At 45.1% G+C, this 23,810-nt stretch overlaps 1 protein-coding gene across 1 annotated transcript in view; it reads left to right on the top strand.

Annotated features, from left to right (window-relative positions):
* SCIN (scinderin) overlaps positions 1-23,810 on the top strand; it is a 93,897-nt gene that overhangs the window by 52,150 nt on the left and 17,937 nt on the right. Inside the window, exons 5-6 of the mRNA XM_065397694.1 lie at positions 22,219-22,311; positions 23,106-23,238. Coding sequence (XP_065253766.1) covers positions 22,219-22,311; positions 23,106-23,238 — 226 coding nt within the window. The remainder of the gene's footprint in view (positions 1-22,218; positions 22,312-23,105; positions 23,239-23,810) is intronic.

Genomic DNA, 23,810 nt, shown 5'->3' with positions numbered 1-23,810 from the left:
TGCACCTCAACCCCCTGCCACACCCCGCACTGTTCCTGCACCCAACCCCTTGCCCTGAGCCCCTTCCCACACTCTGCACCTCAATCCCTTGCCCTGAGCCCCCTCCCGAACTCCGCACCCCCTCCTGCACCCCAACCCCCTGCCCTGAGCCCCCTTGTACACTCCACACCCTCCTGTTCCCCCAACCACTTACCCTGAGCCCCTGCCACACCCCCTCCGCACCCCGCACTCCCTCCCGCACCCTAACCCCCTGCCCCAGCCCTACATTCATGGCCCTGCATGCAATTTCCCCACCCAGATGTGGCCCTCGGGCCAAAAGGTTTGCCCACCCCGATGTAGAGCATCATAGGAAGGGAGCCCCAGCATGATGTCACATAGATGCGGTATTCATTAGTATTCAGTACAATTTTGTAAATGTCTTACATGCAGATATTTGTTTCAGTGATCTAAAAGATCCAAATGTAATGGAACTTGACCTTATCTTGGAAAATAAAATAATCCGTAGGAAGATTATGGTGAATTAGATGAATGTGCCTTATTTTTAATAGTAACTTTTTAACAACAAAAATCCAATGAAAATTAAACCATTAAAAATACATTCAAACAATATTGTAGACTGAATTTTAGCTTACAAGAACCAGGAAATTCAGAATGTGAAATATCAATTACCTGAGATTTCTAGATAAATGTAGGAATGTAATGTAACACCGAGGTATCAAGTTTTTCTAAGCACCGATTGGATGAGAGATACCAGGAGGCCAATTTCTTGTTTGACGCAAATAGGTACAGCCCCCTTGGTTTCAGTGGAAAGTTGTCTGTTTACACATGCTGAGAACTTGGCCCAGAGTTTCAACCACTGAATTTCTGTGTTTTCATAGGCAGCGAGTTCCAGATCCACCTGGTGCTTGGGCACCAGCAATATTCAGAGCCAGGGGCCCAGCTCCAGCAATACTTGGGGCCGGGTGCCCCCCGGCCCCACCTGCAGCCCCCCCCCATGCCTTCCCCGAGTGTCCCCTGGCCCCGACTTGCTGCCCCCGCCCCCCGCTCGCCTTTCACGGCCCCCAGAGCAGTGTCCCTGTCTCTTCCTTGTGCAGCTCCCTGTTCCTCCCAGCAGCAACTGCTGCCGCAGGGTCCTAGTGCCCCCCCATCTCCACTGCCATGGCAGACTGACTCTGAGCCTGCCCTTCCCCCTCAGACCCTTCCTTTTTCCAATGGGACCCTTCAGCAGCACAGGGGGGCCCCCCGCCCGCAGTCACCGCTCCTGCCCCATGCTGGGCAAGGAAGCAGCCCCATCCCTCACCCCCAGTGAGGCTACAGTCAGGGGCAACAGCAGGGGAGGAGGTGTACGCAGCACCCCCCGGCACCCACCACGGGGAGGCGAGGGAGATTCCTGGACCTGAGAGGGGCCCCAGTGACAGTGGTGGGGGTGAATGTGCTTCTGGGGGGGGGGGGCGGGAAAGGGGGGCTCCCCAGAGCTTGCTGCTGCCGGCAGAGAAAGGGCTGGGGGGAGTCCTTCTCTCTGGCCCCTGTCCCGGAGCAGCCTGCCTGCACCCCAAACTCATCCCCAGCCCTGCCCCACCCCAGAGCCCACACCCCCAGTCAGAGCTTTCACCCCCCCACCGCACCCTCAGCCCTCTACCCTAGCCCTGAGCCTCTCCAACACCCCAAACACCTCATCTCCAGTCCCAGCCAGAGCCCTCATCCCCCCGCACCCTGACCCGAGCCCTGAGCCCCTCCAGCACCCCAAACACCTTATCCCCAGTCCCAGCCAGAGCCCTCACCCCCCACACTCCTAGTCTCGCCCTGAGCCCCTCCAGCACCCCAAACACCTTATCCCCAGTCCCAGCCAGAGCCCTCACCCCCCACACCCCAACCCTCTACCCGAGCCCCTCCAGCACCCCAAACACCTTACCCCCAGTCCCAGCCAGAGCCCTCACGCCCACACTCCTACTCTCACCCTGAGCCCCTCCCACACTCCAAACCCCTCATCTGCAGCCACACCCCACATCCCTCACCCCTGCACCCCATCCCTTTGCACCCCTCCCATCCCCAAACTCCCTCCCAGAGCCTTGGGCAGGTGGGGGGCGGAGTTTGGGCGAGGGCGGGTTCTGTGCACCACCAAAATTTCTACAAACATGCCACCCCTGCCTGTTTTCGATGGGTTTAAAGGCAGATCTCTAATGCTACCTGAACACAGCTTTGGGTGCCTGAATAATTGATAAATATGGAAGTAGAAAAGGTTGTGGCATTATATCCTTGGCTGCCCCAATCAGCTCCCTGAAAAACAGGGACCTTAAGGTGCATACTAACAGAGACCTCAGGCCAAAGTAACATTCATAATGGGAAAATGCTTACTTTAAAAATAATTGATAGGGTGCTTATTTAGAGTGCATTGATTTCATCCCAACAGTGATCGTTCAGCAATTCTGTCCAGTATGGATCAGACACTGGATTGTAGCCGTGGGCTTGTACTTTGGGCCATGCAGAGCTACACACCTTGGCAGAACTTCTGGGAGGGACTGTGCTTCAGAAGAGAACCATATGTGGGGTGAGGAAGGACTTTTCCCTCAGGTCAGATTGGCGGTGTCCTTGGTGGAGGGGGTGGCCTTCCTCTGCAGTGCAGAGTATGCTGGGATCATCTGCATATATCTCACTTAATGAAGTCCCTGCTATTGCTGGGATCTTGGGCACTGGTGTTCCTCAGTGCCTCCTGTTCTCTGCCTGTGGCACTCAATAGTTTAGTCTCCTGAGATGTGTAATCCTGTAATACTTTGATCTAATTCCGATTGTTGCTTGTAGGGGTTAGTGTGTGGGTACTGGGAGGTGGTGGTGTGCGATGCACAGGATGTCAGACTAGCTGGCCTTAAAAACTCTTTGTCTATGTCTTACCAGTGCTGTGCTGCAAACATTTTAACTAGAGGTCCCTCAAACAGTGTCCACCTCAGCTGAGGTAGAATGCTCTAGCCTTCCCCTGCCAAATCCCTCAATCCCACCAGCTCCTTCACCCAACCTATTAATTCAGCCATCCCCACCCTCTCTCAATTTATCATGCTTCCCCTTGCCCAGGGAGGTTCCTCCTGGGAACTCTTGCTCACAGCAGCAGTGGTGGCAGTCAAGTGTCCAGAAGTTTTGCTGGCAGTATGATTGTTATTTTTATTATGGTAGCAATTAGGGGGCCCAGTCATGGACCAGGACACCATTGTGCTGGGTGCTGTACAGAAAGGGAAAAGAGGGTCCCTGCTCCAAAGAGCTCACAGTCTATGGAATCCCCAGCAGGTCATCCAGTGAGTTGGAGAGTGGGTGGGTGAGGAGCAGGTCCTCTCTGGGGGTGGGCTGGGTGGTTAGTTGGGAATTGGAACCCCAGCTCCCTGAGATGTGAGTATAACCTTCTGCTGTGGAGTATTTGGTTATAATTCATTTTCCATAGTATTTGGCTATCGAAATAGCTTGCAGAAGGGTAATGCACACTTTGGTTTCTCATTTTCTCTCTCTGCTCTTCAGGTAAATCTTGCTACTGTAGCAGTCATTTGCCTCAAATACAGTAAATGCAATTAATTTAAAGTGTACAGTGTGCAAAGCCTAGGAATTTAGTAACACAAGCCTAGGAACTTGGTAACACAACACAAGGTTTTCAAATGGTGGAGCCTAAAATTCGGTGCCTACATAAGTAACTTGGTTTTCAGAGGCGTGAGATGCCCATATCTCCTTTTGAAGTAATGGGGAACTGAGGTTAGTCAGCAACTCTGAAAATCAGGCCACTCTGATTTAGATGGCTAACGTTAGGGTCCAACATCTGAACATGTTGGCCGCAAATGCCAGTGAGTTCGGCCTTTTTCCAAACATGAATTGATAGTCTCTCCACACCCTTGGGAAGTAGACATAATCGTAATCTTTTTATTTTTCCAGTAATAAAACATGTTTCTGTCCAAGCCCCTAGCCGCACTTTACTAATGTGTAAACAGCAGCACACAGAGATCAAATGATTTGCCCAAGGTCACACAGCAAATCCAGACTCTTGTTCCAACCACTCAGATTCACTCACGAAAAGAAATCATGAGTAAATCCCCCTATACGTCAAGGTTGAAAATTTTCTACGTAAAGGCCTCAGTCCTGGAGTCCTTATTCAGACCAAACACCCAGGGCCCAGTTCCTCAAGTGGTGTAAATTAACATGGCTCCACTGAAGCCAATGGGGCTATGCTGATATACATCAGAGGCATATCTGGCCCATTGATTTCAGCAGAAATGAATAGAAAGTTGGTGGGAGGTTTGCCTGAGTAAGTAATGTAGGATTGGGTGATGAGCGTGACATCATTACAAAAGATGTCACGCTCATATTACGCAGAACGTTATGCAGGCCAAATTTTTTAAACTTGGGTCCCTATGGCTAGGCATCTAAACAGGAGTGAACTCAGTGGGAGCTGTGGGTGCCTATTACATCTGAAAAACAGCCCAGATCTCTTATGCAAGTGCCTAAATATGAATTTGAGTGCTTAACTTCAAGGCATTCCCTCTGAAAATGTTTAGGCATAGTGTATCATTACAGTACATGATATTCATGCTATACTTTATGAAGATCTCTAAGATACAGGGTTGCAAAACCTGTAATTTCATATGCTAGAAGAGCTACCCAGAGCGTAGGTAGCTAAACTGCTTTCTGAAGTAATTATACATTTCTGGAAGTACTTACAATTAAATCATAGTGTGCCTCGCTTGCATTCATGCAGGTGAGAAAACCACTCATCTTTCCTATGAGATCTCCTAGGCAGCAACCAGAATGCCCCCAAGGCTGTCCTGTTAGTCAATTATTAGTACTTCCCCAAACTTATAATTACAGATTAGAAAACTAACAGAAGTGGTAATGACTTTTTTCTTCTAAACTATTACGACTCTGTTGATTAAGAAAAACTATTATAATTCACAGTAACTTATTATGGCACGAATCGTTAGGAAGAAAAGGCTAAAGAAAAAGAGTTGTTTGCTGTCATTTCCATGTGCATCTCATTCTGTGGATATTTTCATGGGAGGGGACCTCGCAGAGGAAGGGATGGGGTTTCCTCCCCCATGGAATGAACTGCAGTTCACCCCCCCCCAGAGCCCAGAGAATCCCCAAGATCTACGCAATGCCTCATGTGGAGACCTTGCATTTTCTGCACTGGCCCCAGGACTCCCGGCCTGCTCTCTGATCTCCTGACAACATGCTTCCAATGGTGCCACACCATCGGGGCCTCACCTGACCAGTGCTGCCTTGAGGACCCCCCTTAAGTGGATGTTCTCCAGTACAGAGGGGCTCAGTGGAAAAACTTATGTATCCTGCAGTTGTATTAATTTTTCCTATTAATCCTCATATCCCCAGATTGCCCACTCCCAAGTAGTCCAGCCCACTCCCTTCCCCAGCTCTGCCCACTCTCCACTCCTACATTGCCAGAATCCTAACAACCCAACTTCTGCCCCCCAAAAGAGTCCTCCATGGGATCCTAAGAAGGGAATCAGTTCCATGGTGGCATATACCCTTTCACTTCTGCAAAAGGGAAAAGGAGATCTGTATAGAGAAGGCCCCTTCATATCAGGGCCCTGACTGGTGAATCCATAACAGTGCAGAAATATGTAAACACAGTTATTGTGAACAGAATATTAAGGACCAGATTCCCTGCCAGCATAGTTCCATTGACTTCAATATCTGTAGCCTTAAATGCCAAGACTCTACCCTGCAAAGCTTTCAAACTAAAGCCCCAGTCCTGCAGAGACTTGCATGTGCCTAACTTTACACACTGTGAGTAGATCCCCTGAAGGCAATGGGACTACTCACAGTGCATACAGTTAAGCACTTTTGTGAAACTTTGCATGATCCGGCCTCAATTTCAGGCATGGCATAAAAGAAAAAGGTAACAATAAGAGTCAGGTGAGGTGAAAGGTAATAAAGGTACAGGCTACAGCTACACTTGGAGCTGGGGGTGTGATTCCCACTTCGAGTAGACATACACATGCTCACACAGTAGCACGGGCAGCGGCAAGTGGTGGCAGGAGCTAGTCACCTTGAGTACAACCCACCTGAACTCGGCGGGTACGTACTCAGAGCAGCTTTCCCGTGCTGCCACTCACTGCTGCTTGTGCTACTGCAGCTATACTACTATTTTTAGCTCACTAGCTTGATGAGAGCTAGCGTGAGTATTTTTATGTGAGCGGGGAATCACACCCAGCTCCAAGTATAGATGTAGCCACAATGAAATCAGTGGAATGTGATTCAGAATTAATAAGAGTGGAGGGAGGACCCGCAATAAAGTGGTTAAAATAGTGTGGTGTATAGCTAATATTGACGTTACAAGTAAGCTTTCAGGGTAAACCATTAAATCCAAGATGGCTCAGTAATGAAAGCTGGGCTGCTTTCTTCCTCTGCATAACTGAATTATTTATTCTTTATTATTCTCAGCAGGTAAACAGCCCCATTTTCATTATCCAGCTTCTGTGGCTGTAATAGTGAGCTCTGTGGTTTTTGCATACACTGACAGATGTTTTTTATGACTGGCCATCCTTCCTCCTAGAGACATCCCAGAGAGTTAAACATTTGCAAGTCAGACAGACTTGGAGGGAGTGTCCTCCCAGATCTTTATCATTTGAAGCTTTTTATCAGCAATAACTGGATAACATGAACTTCGGAGTAGAGTTGAAACTACTTTATAGTGACTCCAGATATAAAGAAGTTCTGGAGCTGTTTCTCATGTATGCTAAGACCCATTTACACCAGCCTGGCAGTGTTAAGGGGCCTGAAAGGGGGAGTTAATTACATTCCCACTCACCTTAACATAAAATGAGATTCAGACCCACTCTGTATAGTGAAGCAGGATGAAATTCCCAGATTGGTTCAGTACCTTATGATGTACCAGATCCAATTACGGTGGCCAGTTAGGATATAATGAATTTACACGAGCAAACCTTCGTAGTAATAAGAGAGTTTCGCTGCATTATAATGGAGCAACGTGATGGGATTTTTGAAAGTGCTCAGTGTTGGCTTAACTCAGCTCCCACTGAAATCAACAGCAAAACTCCCCTTGACTTGAATGGGAGTAGTTAGGCCAACACTAAGCACTGGAAAAGCTCACCCATACTGATCATTTTAAAATACAGTTTGTAAATGCCTACTGGAACTGGGAATTTCCCCTATATTGTATAACATTTCACTGTTGGGGCCTAGTCCTGGTCCCATTGACATCAATGGGAACACTCCTGTTGACTTCAATCAGTGCATGCATCAGCGTTCACGTCACAGTCCCCGACAGTATCCGGCTCAGGCTGGGGAAGTTAATGATCTAACCTGCAGACCAAATTTGGTGATGAATCCTGGTCATGTGCCGCCTGAGGCATGTTGTGCATACACTAAGAAGAAGAATTACATGATCAGGCCACTGGGCTTGCTTTGAAGTATTTCACAAACCATTCTAAAATATGCAACTCTCTTTGAAGATTTGGTTTGACCATATTGTTAGAAGCATAAGCCCCTACCACCATAAATCATACAGAGCTTCACAGGAAACAAATGCATGTCTTTCAGGCTAGACGCAACATGAATTTCCAATATAAAAAGCAGGCCCTACTCCCAAAAAACCTTTTAAAAATCCCTTTCTGGCTTCTTTCATGCTACATAAAGAAGCTAAAATGGGCTCAAGAGCTAGGTGACCTCCAAAGGTTTTTTAAAAAAGAAAAAGCTCCTAGAAGGCCATTCAAAATCTCCCAGAAGCCACTGCTATTTGACCTGGCCAGTGATACTCAGACTGAGGCTCATGAGCCTCAAGTGGCTCTTTAATGTGTCTCCTGCAGCTCTTTGCAGCACATGATATTAAGACACTCTGTGATTTCATTATTAACCAATCAGGATGCTTTTACTGTGTTATTAACCAATTGTAGTCGATAAAATAATAATACTGGTCAGTCATTTTGCTGTGAGAATAATATATATAAACTAAATATTTCCCCGTCGTACTGTTTAAATATGAATATATTGTACTAGTCAATGAAACAATGAATTCACACTGCTGTGGCTCTTTTTGGTAATGTTGGTTGCTAATTTGGCTCCTGAACCACTAAGGTCTGAGAATCAGTGAGCTGGGCACTCACTGGGCTGTGCAGCTGCAATGGTATACCAGAGCACACGTGTGGATGAGGAGGAAAACTGCACCCCACCTTGTCTCTAATATCCTGGGACTGACATGGCTACAGCAACACTGGCCATAACACCATAACAGATGCAGTCTAAGAAACAGGTTGAGAAGGAAGGCGGCTGGAGCCTACCGTGCCCTTGCTCAGACACGGACTAAGGTATCCTGCCTTGCTGATGTGCTGCTGTAAGTACCCCACTGCTAATAATGCATAGAAAATGCACAACCATAGACAGGAACCACATTTAAGGGGGTGAAGGTGATAGAAGGATAATGCGCCTTGCTCCCTCTGATCCAGGGACCTGTTGGTGCCAACTGGCTGAGGGCACAGAGATGCATAAGGGTTACAGGGATTCCCTGGATCTGGTTTGGTGATCTAATTCATCAAAGAGTGTCATGTAAGGTCTAAGCCAGTGTCTCAGTGGTCATCATAATCATTGCAAGATGTGTGTACAGACAATGTGTAAGGAGTTTTTTATATACACACACACGTATTGAAAATTATATTCTTCAGGTCTGTGAGTTAAGGCAGGTCACCAGAAGGTGATCTACATACTCCTGTCAGGCAAGAGGGAAGAGATGCTTATCTCTTTTTGGCTGGGCATGTGTGTATTGGGTAAGGTCCATTCACAATGGAAGCCTATCTACAGTCTGAGCCAAATGCTAATCAAGATTGTAAAAACTGACAAGAAAGAAGCACACAGGGAAAAAACAACTAGGTTGGGGGTGAGTCCTGTTTTCAAGTAATGGATTTTGGGACATTAACTGTAGAGACAGAGGCAAAGTGCATCGTTCACCTAGGAAATAACTGACAGTGGGCTTGCTTCATGCACAGAAGATCACAGCCAAGCCTGGCTGTAATACGCTGGAAAGATTTTGGGTGAACTGTTGCTCTTTAGAACTAATAGTGTTCTATTAGTTAAGATTAGGCTCTAGTATGCATGTTATGATTTTACTTCACACATAACGCTTTGTTTCCAATATTTCTGCTTGCTATCACTTGCATCGCTTTTCTTTTGTTAAAAACACTTATACTTGTTTCCACTATAAGTGAATCTCAGTGCGGTGAGTTAAGCGGAGCAGTGGGCTGAGGTGTAATTGGTGAGCTGTGGTGTACTGAGCCTTTGGGAAGAGCTCATCTGGTAATTCTGTTAGTGTCCAGCAGATCAGGGGCTGGACACTGCAGGGGGATGCTTGGAGGGTTTGGGGGTTGGTATGTGCCTGTCACTAACCTGTACAGAGCGCTTGTGGCCTATGGAGGCCTGGAAGACAGTGCTTCTGTGGTCAGTTGGCAGGAGGGACAATTTCCTGCTCCACTGCAAATTGCCATGAGCTCTGGTCTCTGATATAAAATGTTGTGAACTTTCCTTGCAATTCTGAGCAAATAATTCCCAAGAAGGTGGAAAATGTCTTGGTATCAGAAGTCTTCATTTCTGTCCTGTGCTGTCCACCTTTCTCCTCTTAGCAGCTCTGCTGCGCCACCCAGACTGTGATCTATTACCCACCATAGCATCCCACGTAGGCATAAATGCTGAATATAAATATTTGGTTTTGCAATGTGGTTAGTCGGAACAGAATAAGTTGCAAATCTGAGTGCCACAATAAAACTTCCTTCTGTGAGAATTTAAAGAGTGTGCAGGCATGCGAAAGGAGTTCCTAAGTGTGATTATTTGCATAGCAGAGAGAAACAAAGGAAGCTAGGTACACATAAGAAAATGTTAGGGCTGTCTAAAAAAAAAAAGGCTTTAGTTTATTATTGCTTTTAAGTAACTTTAATGGAAAGCTGCCAAAGCACAGTGCCCCACTTTTAGGAAGTCAAGCATAGCACCAGGAATCAAATTATGATTTATGTTTGAAACTCCAGAGACAACAGAAACCTGTTCAATTGTAGCCTGTAATTTAAATATTAGAAATCCTTTTATTATTTCCTCCACCGTATTCTCAACCTCCACTGAGGTCAATGGGAGGTCTCCTGCTGTCCTGGGAGAGGTGCAGACATGAGGAAGTTTGCTGCTGCTATGAATACCACAGGTACGTAACTGCAGTCAGAACCTGCTGTCTGTGAGGCAGCTTAGGAAAGCTTCCTTATCTTGAGCCTGCCTCCCTTTCTCCAAGGACATGAATCTATGTGCAGTCCCAAAGACTGTAACTTTCTCAGTGGGTAACCAATCAAATAGATTTATTCTGCTATTCCTAAATTGACCATCCAGTGTCAAAGGAGGTTTTTGTTGGTGTTTGTGCTAATGCCTGAGAAGCAGAAAGTGATCATGACTCGAGGCGAGCGCACTGTCAGTCACTGCAGCAGCACAGCCCTACAACCACAAAACCCAGTCACCCTCTGGGCAGTAAGGGATGGTAGCAGCATTAGTGGCTGCATTTGAGAGTGCTGCCTGACAAGGAATGAGATAGTTGGGAGAAAAAGGGGCTTCTTGCTTTCTTCTGTCACCCTCAGCCCTTAAAGCTTGGTTCTACTTTGTGGTCATTAAGCATTTCCTATGGCTTTTTAGGACCTTGGCCCTTATAGTGGGTCACCAGTGGGTGGCACTGTAGCTCATGCCCAAGCAGGGTAGGCTCCTGGCATGCTTCTTTTATTCTTTCTTAGGGCTAGTCTACAATGGCAACACTAAAGCGCTTCCGCGGCAGCGTTTTAACGTGGCTTGTGTGGTCGCGGCGCAGCACTGGGAGCTCCCAGCGCTCTAAAAAAACCCACCTCTATGAGGGGCATAGCTCCCAGCGGCTCCCAGCGCTGGGGCACTGTCTACACTGGCACTTTACAGCACTGAAACTTGCTGCGCTCAGGGAGGGGGGAGTGTTTTTTCACACCCCTGAGCGAGAAAGTTGCAGCGCTGTAAATTGCCAGTGTAGACAAGCCCTTAGACTGCATCTGCTACAAGCAGGTAGATGGGGGGTGGGGAGAGTAGGGAAGAGGGACAGGTAGCGGGAGGAGCCTTGGCTATGCTTCCCTACTTACCGGCCAGAGCACGCCAGAAAGGGATATGTAATTTACAGGCTGCCCCCTTAGAGCAAGGCGGCAACAGAGCAAAAATTGTGGCCCTGAGGCTCAATTCTTTTTCAGATCTTCTTCTGGGGCAATGCAACTCCCCACCATCCCTCACTCTGGGCTGGGCCTAATGGCTCAGTCTGGCCCATTAACAGAGGAGAGCAGTTCCCCCTGTTTTGTGTGCAAAGGGCAGCAGCATGGAAATAGAGTGAGTTACTGCTGCTTTTTTATTGGTAAGCGGAGGTCAAAATAGATGATGAATGCTGTATCCAGTGTAGCTGTGCTGACCCAGGAGGCCAGGGAATAGGGTTATCATATTTAAAAAATAAAAAAAGAGGACACCCCACGGGCCCTGACCCCACCCCTTCCCCACCCCCGACCCCGCCCCAACTCCGCCCCTTCCCCAAAGTCATCGCCCTAACTCCCCCTCCTCCCTCCCAGCCATGTGAAAAGGGCTGCCTGAGCGCTACCGGCTTCACGGTTTGCCGGGCAGCCTCCAGACCCTGCGCCCCCGGCCGGCGCTTCCCCAGCGCAGCTGGAGCCCGGGAGAGGAAGCGCCCAGCCGGGGGTGCAGGGTCTGGAGGCTGCCCGGCAAACCGTGAAGCTGGTAGCGCTCCGGCTTCGGGCAGCCCCCGTGCCTCCGGACCCTGCGCCGCCGGAGCAGAGCAGCTGGAGCCCGGGAGGGGAAGTGCCCGGCCGGCGGCTCAGGGTCCGGAAGCAAGGGGGCTGCCCGAAGCCGGAGCGCTCGGGCAGCTCGGCTCTTAAACAGAGCCGAAGAGTCAGGGGAGGAGCAGAGCAGCTGGAGCCCGGGAGGGGAAGTGCCCGGCCGGTATTTTTCCCGGACATGTTTGGCTTTTTGGCAAATTGGGGTTTGATTACCAAAAAGCCGGACATGTCCGGGAAAAACCGGACGTATGGTAACCCTACCAGGGAAGGAACTGTGACTTAGGGTCACCATTCCTCACCTGCTTCCTCTTTGCTCTAGAAGGGGAGGTAAGTTGCCACATCTCTTTTCAGGGTGAAGCTGTGGCTGCTCTGCCTTACCCCACCTACTGATCTACAGGAGGGGCAAAAGAGCATGGGACAAGCCACTTCTCCTCGGCTCCCAGGCTCTGAGTTGTAAGCTGGGCAAGCCTTAGTGTGGTCACACAGGGAAGGGGATAGAGTTCTTTCTCCCCTCAGTGGCCCTGTTAGGGGTAGGAACAATCTAGCCCTGAGCAATTTTATTCACTGTAATGGATTGGTTCATTGCAATGAGAATTTGTCTCCATGCAAAGCACTGGAATTGAATTGAGATTTGAGGGGATTTTTATTGTAGAGGCACATTCTCTGTGACAGCCTCCTCTCTACTTAGCAGATTAACACACAACCCCCTGTGAGTGCTGATGAGTTCACACAGAGATTGTGTAGCTCAACACTAATCATTCTGCATCCACTATGAGGGACCCCCAGTGCATGTGTATATCTTACATTCACACAAATGGATGATAGATATCTGTGCACATTGGGAGGGCTTGAAATCCATAGTGTTAGGAAATGGCAGTATCTCCTTGTGTCAGCAAGTTAAGCAAGAAAATAACAAACTCTCCTAATCCTGCAAGGAGTCCTGTGGCACCTTATAGACTAACAGACGTATAGGAGCATGAGCTTTTGTGGGTGAATACCCACTTCTTCGGATCACATGCATCCGAAGAAGTGGGTATTGACCCACGAAAGCTCATGCTCCTATACGTCTGTTAGTCTATAAGGTGCCACAGGACTCCTTGCTGCTTTTACAGATCCAGACTAACACGGCTACCCCTTTGATACTCTCCTAATCCTGTTTCTTTTCAAAGACATAGAGCAGTAAAATATCATCAAACCCATGAGACAATATTGACTTCTGTAAATATCTGACTTTCTTTTCTTTATCTGGCTCTTTGGGCAATAAATTAATCTCCTTATGTAGGTAAGATGGAAATTTGAGTTTTCTGAGATATGATACTTTGGCTCACAGCCACAACAAACGGCTCAGCTTCAGCCCCAGAGACTGATTATGTATAATACAGTAAAGAGGAAACACAAATATTGTTATGGTGCTAGTGTAAACAAATTCAGCGACACAAAACTGGTTTGGTCATTGCTGATTGGCCTAAATTAACCTTTGTCTGGCCTATTGTTTCAGGTGATTCACACTTCCTTCTTTATCTGTCCTCTCCTTCAACTGTAATATTTCCAGCCATACTCTCAGCTCCCCATAATCTTTGTGTTCCCATTAAATCAGTGTCTGCTTTGTTAGGATGTGTGCCTGCATTTCAAGGCAGGAAACTCCTGTAGTTAAAACAGCAAGAAATAGACTCTCTCTCTTCTGCTGAGATGTGTTGAGCCAAGATTCATTACCCTAGTATCCCTACAGGGTAGAAAGTTTCTCTTTGTTTGGTTTTGCTTAAGAGTGAACCTTGCTTTTGCATTTTGCACCTTTCCCAGAAGGCTGGCAGATGCACACTGAGGTTGGGTGATTAAGCAAGGACAGATAACACTGCTGCAAATTTAGGTTGTACCTCAAATATTTCGGAGGAGAAACATGAAACCATCAGAAATCAGGGAGAATTCAGGGTTCAATTAAAATCTCAAACAGCATCTCAGGTTCACAAACACATCATGAGTCATGGCTTGATGCCATTGACAGCCAACTTGTTGTCTACCTCAAAAACTGCCCCTTCACAAACATGTTTGTCTTCAGGTTGACTTCACCTCCTTGGATCCAATGGTCCCTTCACGGTCTTCAGAAGGAAGCAGGTGTTCGATTCCTACTCTTCCCCATTCACTGGAGGATGTTCAGGGCCTCCCCAGATACGGGCCTTTCCCCCCAGCCCTTTTTTGTTTTCTGGGAGATAGAATTCCCTTCTAGGTGACTGCAAGAAGATTGAAGAGTTATTGAATTCCACTGTACCTGTGGTGTTAAGTAAGGATTATGGGGCTTCAATTCCAACCATAGGAATGCAAACTTCAGTGGGACTGCTTGTGTAAGAGTTTACAGAAGCAAGTCCTATGTGACCAGCTATCACAGGTTTCACTACTAAATTGGAAATGTACGTAAATCAGGGCCATAAAAAAATTCCCCATTTACCTAAATGACTTCATTGGGTAGCTCTGCTGAAAGATCAATGGCCTGAGATAGCCTTTTCCCTGCAGCTGGTAAACCACAGTGGCATGACTAGTTTTCCTTGTGATGTACAGCACAGAGACTACTGCTATAAAAAGGTGAAGAATTATGTGGAATAGCAGTCTAGCCAACCATATGCAGATATAATAATACAACAAAATTTGGATTAATCTACTATCTCTGGCACACCAAAATTCAGTACAGGCTTTGTTATCTTATTGATAAAATTGTCACTTTTATACTAAATGATTTCCACTCAACTGACTTTGCAGAGGATTTTTTCTTCCCTTTTCAGTTCCCAGAAGCAATAAAGGAGATGATGTTGACAGAGTCATACAGTGCCTGCACCCACCAGACATTAACCCTGTTAGGAAGCAGGATATTATGAACCTGACATAAATATGGTTCATCTAATCATTGTAGATCAAGTAAAACAGTTGATTTAGGCCTGGTCTCCACATGTTTTTTATATCAGTATTACTGTTTTGGTTGGGGGTGTGTATGTGATTGTTGATTTTGTAATATAATCTATAATGTGGACATAGTTATAATCAAGATAAAGACATTATACTGATGTATTTTATTCATAGATTATAAAGCAAGAAGGGACCACTGTGATCATCTAGTCTGACCTCCTGTACAACACAGGCTAGATGACTTCCCTGAATTAATTCCTGTTTGAACTAGAGTATGTATTTTAGAAAAACATCCAATCTTGATTTAAAAATTGCCAGTGATGGAGAATCCATCACAACCATTGCTAAGTTGTTCCAGTGGTTAATTACCTCACTGTTAAAATGGGCATGTTATTTTTAGGCTGAATTTGTCTAACATCAACTTCCAGCCACTGGATCTTGTTATACTTTTGTCTGCTGGACTGAAGAGCCCTTTATTATCAAATTTCTCTTCCCCGTGTAGGAATTTACAGACGCTGACATGGGCAACGGGTATCAAAGGCCAGGGCACGTTAAGCCTCCCCTAACCCAGGTCGTGGCCCCGCCCATGTTCCGCTCCCGAGGCCCTGCCCTCCCTCCCCCATCTCCTTAAACTAGTGGGGGCTGAGCTCCAGCTGGCAGCCTGGAGTTGAGGCCAGGGCCCAGGGTGACCCGGGGCAGTACTTGGGCCGGCTTGGGGGTCGGGCCAGTAGCCCAGGGCGGCACTAGGCCTGGTGCTGGGGGCCAGCTGGTGGACTGGCTCTGGGGCCAGGTCTTAGGCCGGCTGGCAGGTTGGGGTGTCTGGGGCAGGTGGGCTGCAGGATGTGAGAGTCAGGCTCCTCCAGCTATGGGGGGGTGCTCAGGGCTCCTCCGGCCGTGGGGGCAGGGCCTCAGGTGGAAGGGGTGGGACCGGCAGGCTAGCCTCCCAGAAGGAGGTGTTCACCTGCCACCCATGGACTCTGATCAGGATTCAAAAAGGGATTGCATGTTTGCACAGCTAATGGAAACATTAGGTAAAGTTTGGAAGGGATATGAACTGTCCTGTTCAGTACAAAGTCAGACTCTAACTGAGGGTTAGGCATGTTTTCTAATCCTTTAATCCAATCTTTTAGTCATTCTTCTGGCTCTTTTCTGAACACTCTCCAGTTTAGCAACATTCCCCTTCCCATAACAAAATGAGGGCTAACCTACATAGGAGAGGGTTTTTTTGGTATAACTAGTTTTTTCAGCATACACTGCTTGGTGTCCACACATACAAGTTCTTTCGATTTATCTGGTGTCTTGTCCCACTTTAATCCATGTGGGAAGTGACATATATTCTGGAATAAATTATACCACTAGAAGGTTCATGAGGATGCATCCCTATTTAGGATTGACTATATTACTTCAGGCAGTCCTCCCTCTGCTATCCCACACTGCACTACTTCACACCTGGACCAGCCTGTGTGTTTCCCAGTGTGCACTCCACTGTTCCCCAGGTCATCTTGACGAGATGTCACCTTCCTATTTAAATCCTGGCACACACCCAAGTATGCCCCTTTGCGATTCTAGCTTGTGGCAAGTTTGCATTCCTTGAGTTCATTTTAGCAGCCATGCCCCATGCTTCCCTTGGAAGACTGTTCCAGAACTTAACTCCTCTGATGGTTAGAAATTTTGATCTAATTTCAAGCCTAAACTTGTTGATGGCTAGTTTATAGCCATTTGTTCTTGTGCCAACACTGACCCTTAAGTTAAATAACTCCTCTGCCTCTCTGGTGTTTATCCCTTGGATATATCTATAGAGAGCAACCATATCTCTCCTCAGCCTTCATTTGGTTCGGTTAAAGAAGCCAAGCTCCTTAAATCTCCTCTCATAAGAACATAAGAACGGCCGTACCGGGTCAGACCAAAGGTCCATCTAGCCCAGTATCCTGTCTACCAACAGTGGCCAATGCCAGGTGCCCCAGAGGGAGTGGACCTAACAGGCAATGATCAAGTGATCTCTCTCCTGCCATTCATCTCCATCCTCTGACAAACAGAGGCTAGGGACACCATTCTTTACCCATCCTGGCTAATAGCCATTAATGGACTTAACCTCCATGAATTTATCCAGTTCTCTTTTAAACGCTGTTATAGTCCTAGCCTTCACAACCTCCTCAGGTAAGGAGTTCCACAAGTTGACTGCGCAGTGCGTGAAGAAGAACTTCCTTGTATTTGTTTTAAACCTGCTGCTTATTAATTTCATTTGGTGACCCCTAGTTCTTGTATTATGGGAATAAGTAAATAACTTTTCCTTATCCACTTTGTCCACATCACTCATGATTTTATATACCTCTATCATATCCCCCCTTAGTCTCCTCTTTTCCAAGCTGAAGAGTCCTAGACTCTTTAACCTCTTCTCATATGGGACCCGTTCCAAACCCTTAATCATTTTAGTTGCCCTTTTCTGAACCTTTTCTAGTGCCAGTATATCTTTTTTGAGATGAGGAGACCACATCTGTACGCAGTATTCGAGATGTGGGCGTACCATCGATTTATATAAGGGCAATAATATATTCTCAGTCTTATTCTCTATACCCTTTTTAATGATTCCTAACATCCTGTTTGCTTTTTTGACCGCCTCTGCACACTGCGTGGACATCTTCAGAGAACTATCCACGATGACGCCAAGATCTTTTTCCTGACTTGTTGTAGCTAAATTAGCCCTCATCATATTGTATGTATAGTTGGGGTTATTTTTTCCAATGTGCATTACTTTACATTTATCCACATTAAATTTCATTTGCCATTTTGTTGCCCAATCACTAAGGCCTGGTCTACACTAACCCCCAAATTCGAACTAAGGTACGCAACTTCAGCTACGTGAATAACGTAGCTGAAGTCGACATACCTTAGTTCGAACTTACCGCGGTTCAGACGCGGTCCACACGCGGCAGGCAGGCTCCCCGTCGACTCCGCGGTACTCCTCTCGCCGAGCTGGAGTACCGCAGTCGACGGCGAGCGCTTCCGGGATCGATATATCGCGTCCAGACCAGACGCGATAAATCGAACCCGGAACTTCGATTCCCAGCCGCCGAACTAGCGGCTGGGTGTAGACATACCCTTAGTTTGTGAGATCTTTTTGAAGTTCGTCACAGTCTGCTTTGGTCTTAACTATCTTGAGCAGTTTAGTATCATCTGCAAACTTTGCCACCTCACTGTTTACCCCTTTCTCCAGATCATTTATGAATAAGTTGAATAGGATTGGTCCGAGGACTGACCCTTGGGAACACCACTAGTTACCCCTCTCCATTCTGAGAATTTACCATTAATTCCTATCCTTTGTTCCCTGTCTTTTAACCAGTTCTCAATCCATGAAAGGACCTTCCCTTTTATCCCATGACAGCTTAATTTACATAAGAGCCTTTGGTGAGGGACCTTGTCAAAGGCTTTCTGGAAATCTAAGGCCTGGTCTACACTACCCACCGGAATCGGCGGGTAGAAATCGACGCTCTTACTCCACCAGCAAAGGTGGGAGTAAGAGCCGTCGACGGGAAGCCGCGGAGGTCGATTTTGCCGCCATCCTCACAGCGGGGTAAGTCGGCTGCGATACGTCGAATTCAGCTACGCTATTCGCGTAGCTGAATTTGCGTATCTTAAATCGACCCCCCCGCCCCGTAGTGTAGATGTAGCCTTAGTACACTATGTCCACTGGATCCCCCTTGTCCACATGTTTGTTGACCCCTTAAAAGAACTCTAATAGATTAGTAAGACAAGATTTCCCTTTACAGAAACCATGTTGACTATTGCTCAACAGTTTATGTTTTCCTATGTGTCTGACAATTTTATTCTTAACTATTGTTTCGACTAATTTGCCCGGTACTGACGTTAGACTTACCGGTCTGTAATTGCCGGGATCACCTCTAGAGCCCTTTTTAAATATTGGTGTTACATTAGCTAACTTCCAGTCACTGGGTACAGAAGCCGATTTAAAGGACAGGTTACAAACCTTAGTTAATAGTTCCGCAACTTCACATTTGAGTTCTTTCAGAACTCTTGGGTGAATGCCATCTGGTCCTGGTGACTTGTTAATGTTAAGTTTATCAATTAATTCCAAAACCTCCTCTAGTGACACTTCAATCAGTGACAGTTCCTCATATTTGTCACCTACAAAAGCCGGCTCAGGTTTGGGAATCTCCCTAACATCCTCAACCGTGAAGACTGAAGCAAAGAATCCATTTAGTTTCTCCGCAATGACTTTATCGTCTTTAAGCGCTCCTTTTGTATCTCGATCATCAAGGGGCCCCACTGGTTGTATAGCAGGCTTCCTGCTTCTGATGTACTTTAAAAACATTTTGTTATTACCTTGGGAGTTTTTGGCTAGCTGTTCTTCAAACTCCTCTTTGGCTTTTCTTATTACATTCTTGCACTTAATTTGGCAGTGTTTATGCTCCTTTCTATTTGCCTAAGGTAGGGTCCATTCCTCGGATCATCCTAGTAGCCCTTCTCTGCACCTGTTGAGTTTGAATTCATCTTTCTTAAACATGGAAGACCAGAATTGCACACAGTATTTCAGGTGAGATCTCACCTGATGCATTTTAGGACTGCATTAGCTTTTTTCACTGCTGCATCATGTTGGTGGCTTATAGTCATCCTGTTATCAGCCAGTATACCCAGGTCTTTCTCCTCCTCTGTCACTTCCAAGTGATAACTCCCCAGTTCATAGCAAAAATTCTTGTTAGTCCCTAAGTGCATGACCTTGCACTTTGCACTATTAAATTTCATCCGATTTCTATTACTGAGGGACAACCTACCCTAAATGCTCAGTTACTGAGGGACAATCTACACTCATTGCTATACTTGCTTCCCATAAGCTACTCTTGGTATAACTTTTTGAGTGATATTAGCATCCAAATATTTGGGTACATTTTAACTGTATCTTACATTTATTAACCTTAATTTGAGATATTGCAGATTATGTATTATGTGTATTTTATGACTTTTAAACCAAACCTAGTACTTTGGGATAACTTAAGCATTATACCCAGATGTATAGAAACTCTTCCCTTAACCTGTGTATTAACTAATTTTAACATTAGCTTTAATAAAAACAGTTAAATCTGTTTGTATTGAGTGTGGGGTAATGAAATGGTGTTATCCCTGTTGTATGAGTAATGGGCAGCAGAATTGTACTTAATCTGCCCTGATTGAAGAAATTAAATCTTCCTTGTTAAGTTTGGGTGGAAGAAGGTTTTATTAATATGAGCACTTCATCCTCTAGAATGATCTTCACAGACATTTCAATATTACATAACCTCAAATATATCCTATATCTGCTTACATAAAGAAATATGCCTATTGCCAGGTTGTTGTCTGACTTTTCTGTAAAAAAGCCAATGGTCATAGCCTGTTGAGGCTTCGTACCTTGAATAGCTATAACTTAATGTGAAAGTGCATGATGGGGAGTATTTTCAATTCTTCCAGTTATTGCCATATATTCCCATTGATTATAATGTGTCATTCAGCTACATGGCCTGTACACCAATCTGAAAATTTACTCCTAATTACCTTAAATATCATTAACTCTGTAGCCATTGTAAATTCATACAGTGAACACTATTAGCCATTGAAAAGCTAATGGGAACGTCTCTCTTAAAGGCTAAGAGTATTGTTTTCTTGGTTTTTATCCAGTTAGAAGTGAACTACTTGAGGTTAACCTAGAACAATCACATCCAGCTTACATGATATTGCCAAGGCAGAAAATCATACAGATGGCTGATGATTTTTAGTAAATATTTATGGTATTTTTCCTCTGAACTCTTCGCAACTGTGTGCTTTGTGCCGCATCCCTGTAATCAAATATTTACAGTGTTTTAGCATGGCTCTATGCAAATCTACTGTCAACAGAAAAGTTTTTACTGACATTTGATTTTAACAGTTCACTATCAGATATTAAGCCATATCCTGGTGCCCTTACTCATGAGAGTAATCCCATTGAAATTATTTGCCTGAGTAAGGCTTGCTGGATTTGGCCATATGTGAATCAAAAAGGAAACATCTTATTAAAATTAGGGTTGTTAGGAAGGAGGATCTGACAATCAGTCAAAAAGCCAGTTAATACCTGTAGTGTTGTTGTAGCCATGTTGGTCCCAGGATATGGGAGAGACAAGGTAGGTGAGGTAATATCTTTTATTGGATCCACTTCTGTCAGGGGAGGTACAAGCTTTCAAGCTTCACAAAGCTCTTCTTCAGGTCTGAGGACCTTCCAAAGCTTGTACCTTCCACCAACAGAAATTGGTCCCGTAAAAGTCATTACCTCACCCGCCTTGTCTCTCTCATATCCTGGGACCAGCATGGCTACAACAATCCCAGACCCAAAGAAGAGTTCTGTGAAGCTTGATAGCTTGTACCTTCCCCTGACGGAAGTTGGTCAAATAAGTCATTACCTCACTTGCCTTGTCTCTCTCAATGAATACTTGGACATTTCAGTCTTAATGTATACTCTTAATATAACACTGTGAATTTGTTTTAATGATAAATTAGTATAAAACTAGCCCTGGTGTAAAACTGGCCACTTAAAGTACTGGTGGTTAACTAGGTAACAGAGCTGTGTGGGAAATGGGTTTCTCATCCCATGAGAGCATTTGAGATTTAGAAAAATTTTCCCCATCCTGGAATGGGACAGAAAATTGAAAGCTTGAAAGTTTTCACAAACTAATAATTTGTTTTTAAAAAATGGATTGGATCAATTGAAACATTTTCTTTAGAAAATTTCAAAATATTTTGTTTCAGTTTTGACCTTTTTTTATTTTTAACCCTTTTTTAAGTACAAATTAACTAAAATTTTGAAATGAAAAGTCATTTTAACTTGAAAAATGAAGCTTTTTTTTTTTTGAAAATGTTGAAACAGGATGTTTTAACAGTTCTGAATTTTTTTTCCAAAAATTCTTTGAATCAGGAGATGCATCGAAACTAGCCCTTTCTCACAAACATTTTTGTTTCAACTAATCTACATTTTCTGATTTTAAAAAAGCATTTTTGAGGGGAAAATCTCAATTAGCTTTACTGACACGACCCCCCAGAGGTGGATGTCTTTTGTTTAGTAACCAAACATCAGGGTCTGCTCAGGGTCTGGCAATGCCAAAGCATGAATGACCAAAACTGGAATGTAGGAAAACAAACAGAAAGCACCAAGAAGGTGAAAAATGAAGTTGGTTCTTAATTATCTTGTGGCCTGGCTCTCTCAGTGAATCCCCTTCCCAACGTACCCAAAACTAAGGAGCTGGCATGTGGGAAAGACCGCACATAGCAATGTACCATACTGCTGCAAATCCGGCACAGTTGCTTCAACACACCTGTATGTTTGCAATCAAGCCAGCCAACAGATGGGATTTATATTTCTTCAGAATAATATATAGACATGATCCACTCTAATTGCTGAGTTACCAGATATTAAAATTATGTAAGTACCTTTACTAAGAAACCCATGTTGCCTTTACAGTGAAGTTATTTTTCTTCTGGTATACAGGTTTTAGGGACTAAGCCACTGCTTCGTGAGGATAATGATAATGATGATGAGGCAGCTGATATCACAAACAGGAGAATTGCTAAACTATACATGGTAAGCACCAAATTTTTCTATTTCTTTTGTGGCTAGATATACTGAAACAGTGACATTCAGACATGCAGTATCCCTTGTATGCTAAACTCTGTTTTTAGGCTGTAGACGCCTGTTATTTCCATCAGTTTGCAGCCGCTGGTGTAAATCAGTATAGCTCAGTTAAATTCAATAGAGCTATAATCATAGAATCATAGAATCTCAGGGTTGGAAGGGACCTCAGGAGATGATTTACGCTAGCCAAGGATTTGGTCTAGGAAATGTTTTTAACCATGCTGTTCAAAACTGTGGCCCTGATCCAAGGAGGGGCTTTAAGCCAGCCTCCCTTTTTGCACCTGCAAGTGATTGTACCTGCCGTTAGTTGTGCGTGCGAATCAGTAGCTAGAGCAGGCTTTAAATGACTAATTCCCGTTGCATAAGAATAATTCATGTGTAGGTGTATTAGCCACAATTATCAATTTTGAATGATTCACATATTTTTAATTATATAAGGTATTCATAGAACGTGTATTTAAGCAGGGGTGGCGTAGAAAGTGAGTTATTAATAAGATTGTGAGAAAGGAAGCTGATAAAAATCACAACACTAATAGCATAGCTCCCTCTGTTGGACGTAATGTGAAATTAAACAATTTTTTAAAAAGTTCTCATTAGCTGTCACAGCTTTCCAGTAACGCACGGATTATATGAAGTCACTTATACAGGATTAGTAAAGCAATAGCTAATGTAGTTGGGGAGGGGAAAGTGATCTGAGTGTGAAAGCTTGGGCTGATCTAAATCTTAAATTACTGCTTCATCAGGTGTCAGATGCAAGTGGGTCCATGAAGGTGTCGGTGGTTGCAGAGGAAAACCCCTTCTTGAGGGCTATGCTTTTGTCTGAAGAGTGTTTCATTTTGGACCATGGTGCTGCAAGAAAGATCTTTGTGTGGAAAGGTAAGAGATGACCAACACTGCTTCTCAGTGACTAGAGAGTTCACTCAGGAACCAATGCTGCCAGAACCTGGGGAGTGCACACAGCACATGTGGGTACATAGATGGGCTACATACTGCCTGAGCACAGCATCCTACAAACCCTTTCTCGCCTGAGCAGTTCTTTCTCAGTTTTGTCGGTGGATAAGAACTGCTCACATGAGTATGTGTTTGCAAGGATTGGGTCCAGTCTATGTATCTTGGGTATTTATCAGCTTGGTGCCTAAGATCTGAACAGCAGTTATGAAGAAAGCATAAAGAATCATGTAGAACCTTGTTTGTGGGATGGCAAATCATCATGATCAGGGGCAAAATCCAGAGGCTGAGTGCTTAATAATTAATGTAAACTGTACCTTGCTCTCACATACACAGTATTGTTAGATATAGATGGGAGGTTGTAAGGCCAGCACTGAATCGCAACATGTCACGCATCATTAAAAGCATATGTTTATCGTTACTTTATTGCTTCTTTGTTTGTTTTAAACATTTCTCTGTGCCAACATAGGTGCTTTCAACAGTGTCTGGAGCTACGTTGA

Source organism: Emys orbicularis, chromosome 2 (assembly GCF_028017835.1).
Source record: "Emys orbicularis isolate rEmyOrb1 chromosome 2, rEmyOrb1.hap1, whole genome shotgun sequence".
NCBI classification, from domain to species: Eukaryota; Metazoa; Chordata; order Testudines; family Emydidae; genus Emys; species Emys orbicularis.
The sequence above is the reverse complement of the archived record's forward strand: the minus strand, read 5'-3'. Positions and strand labels throughout refer to the sequence as shown.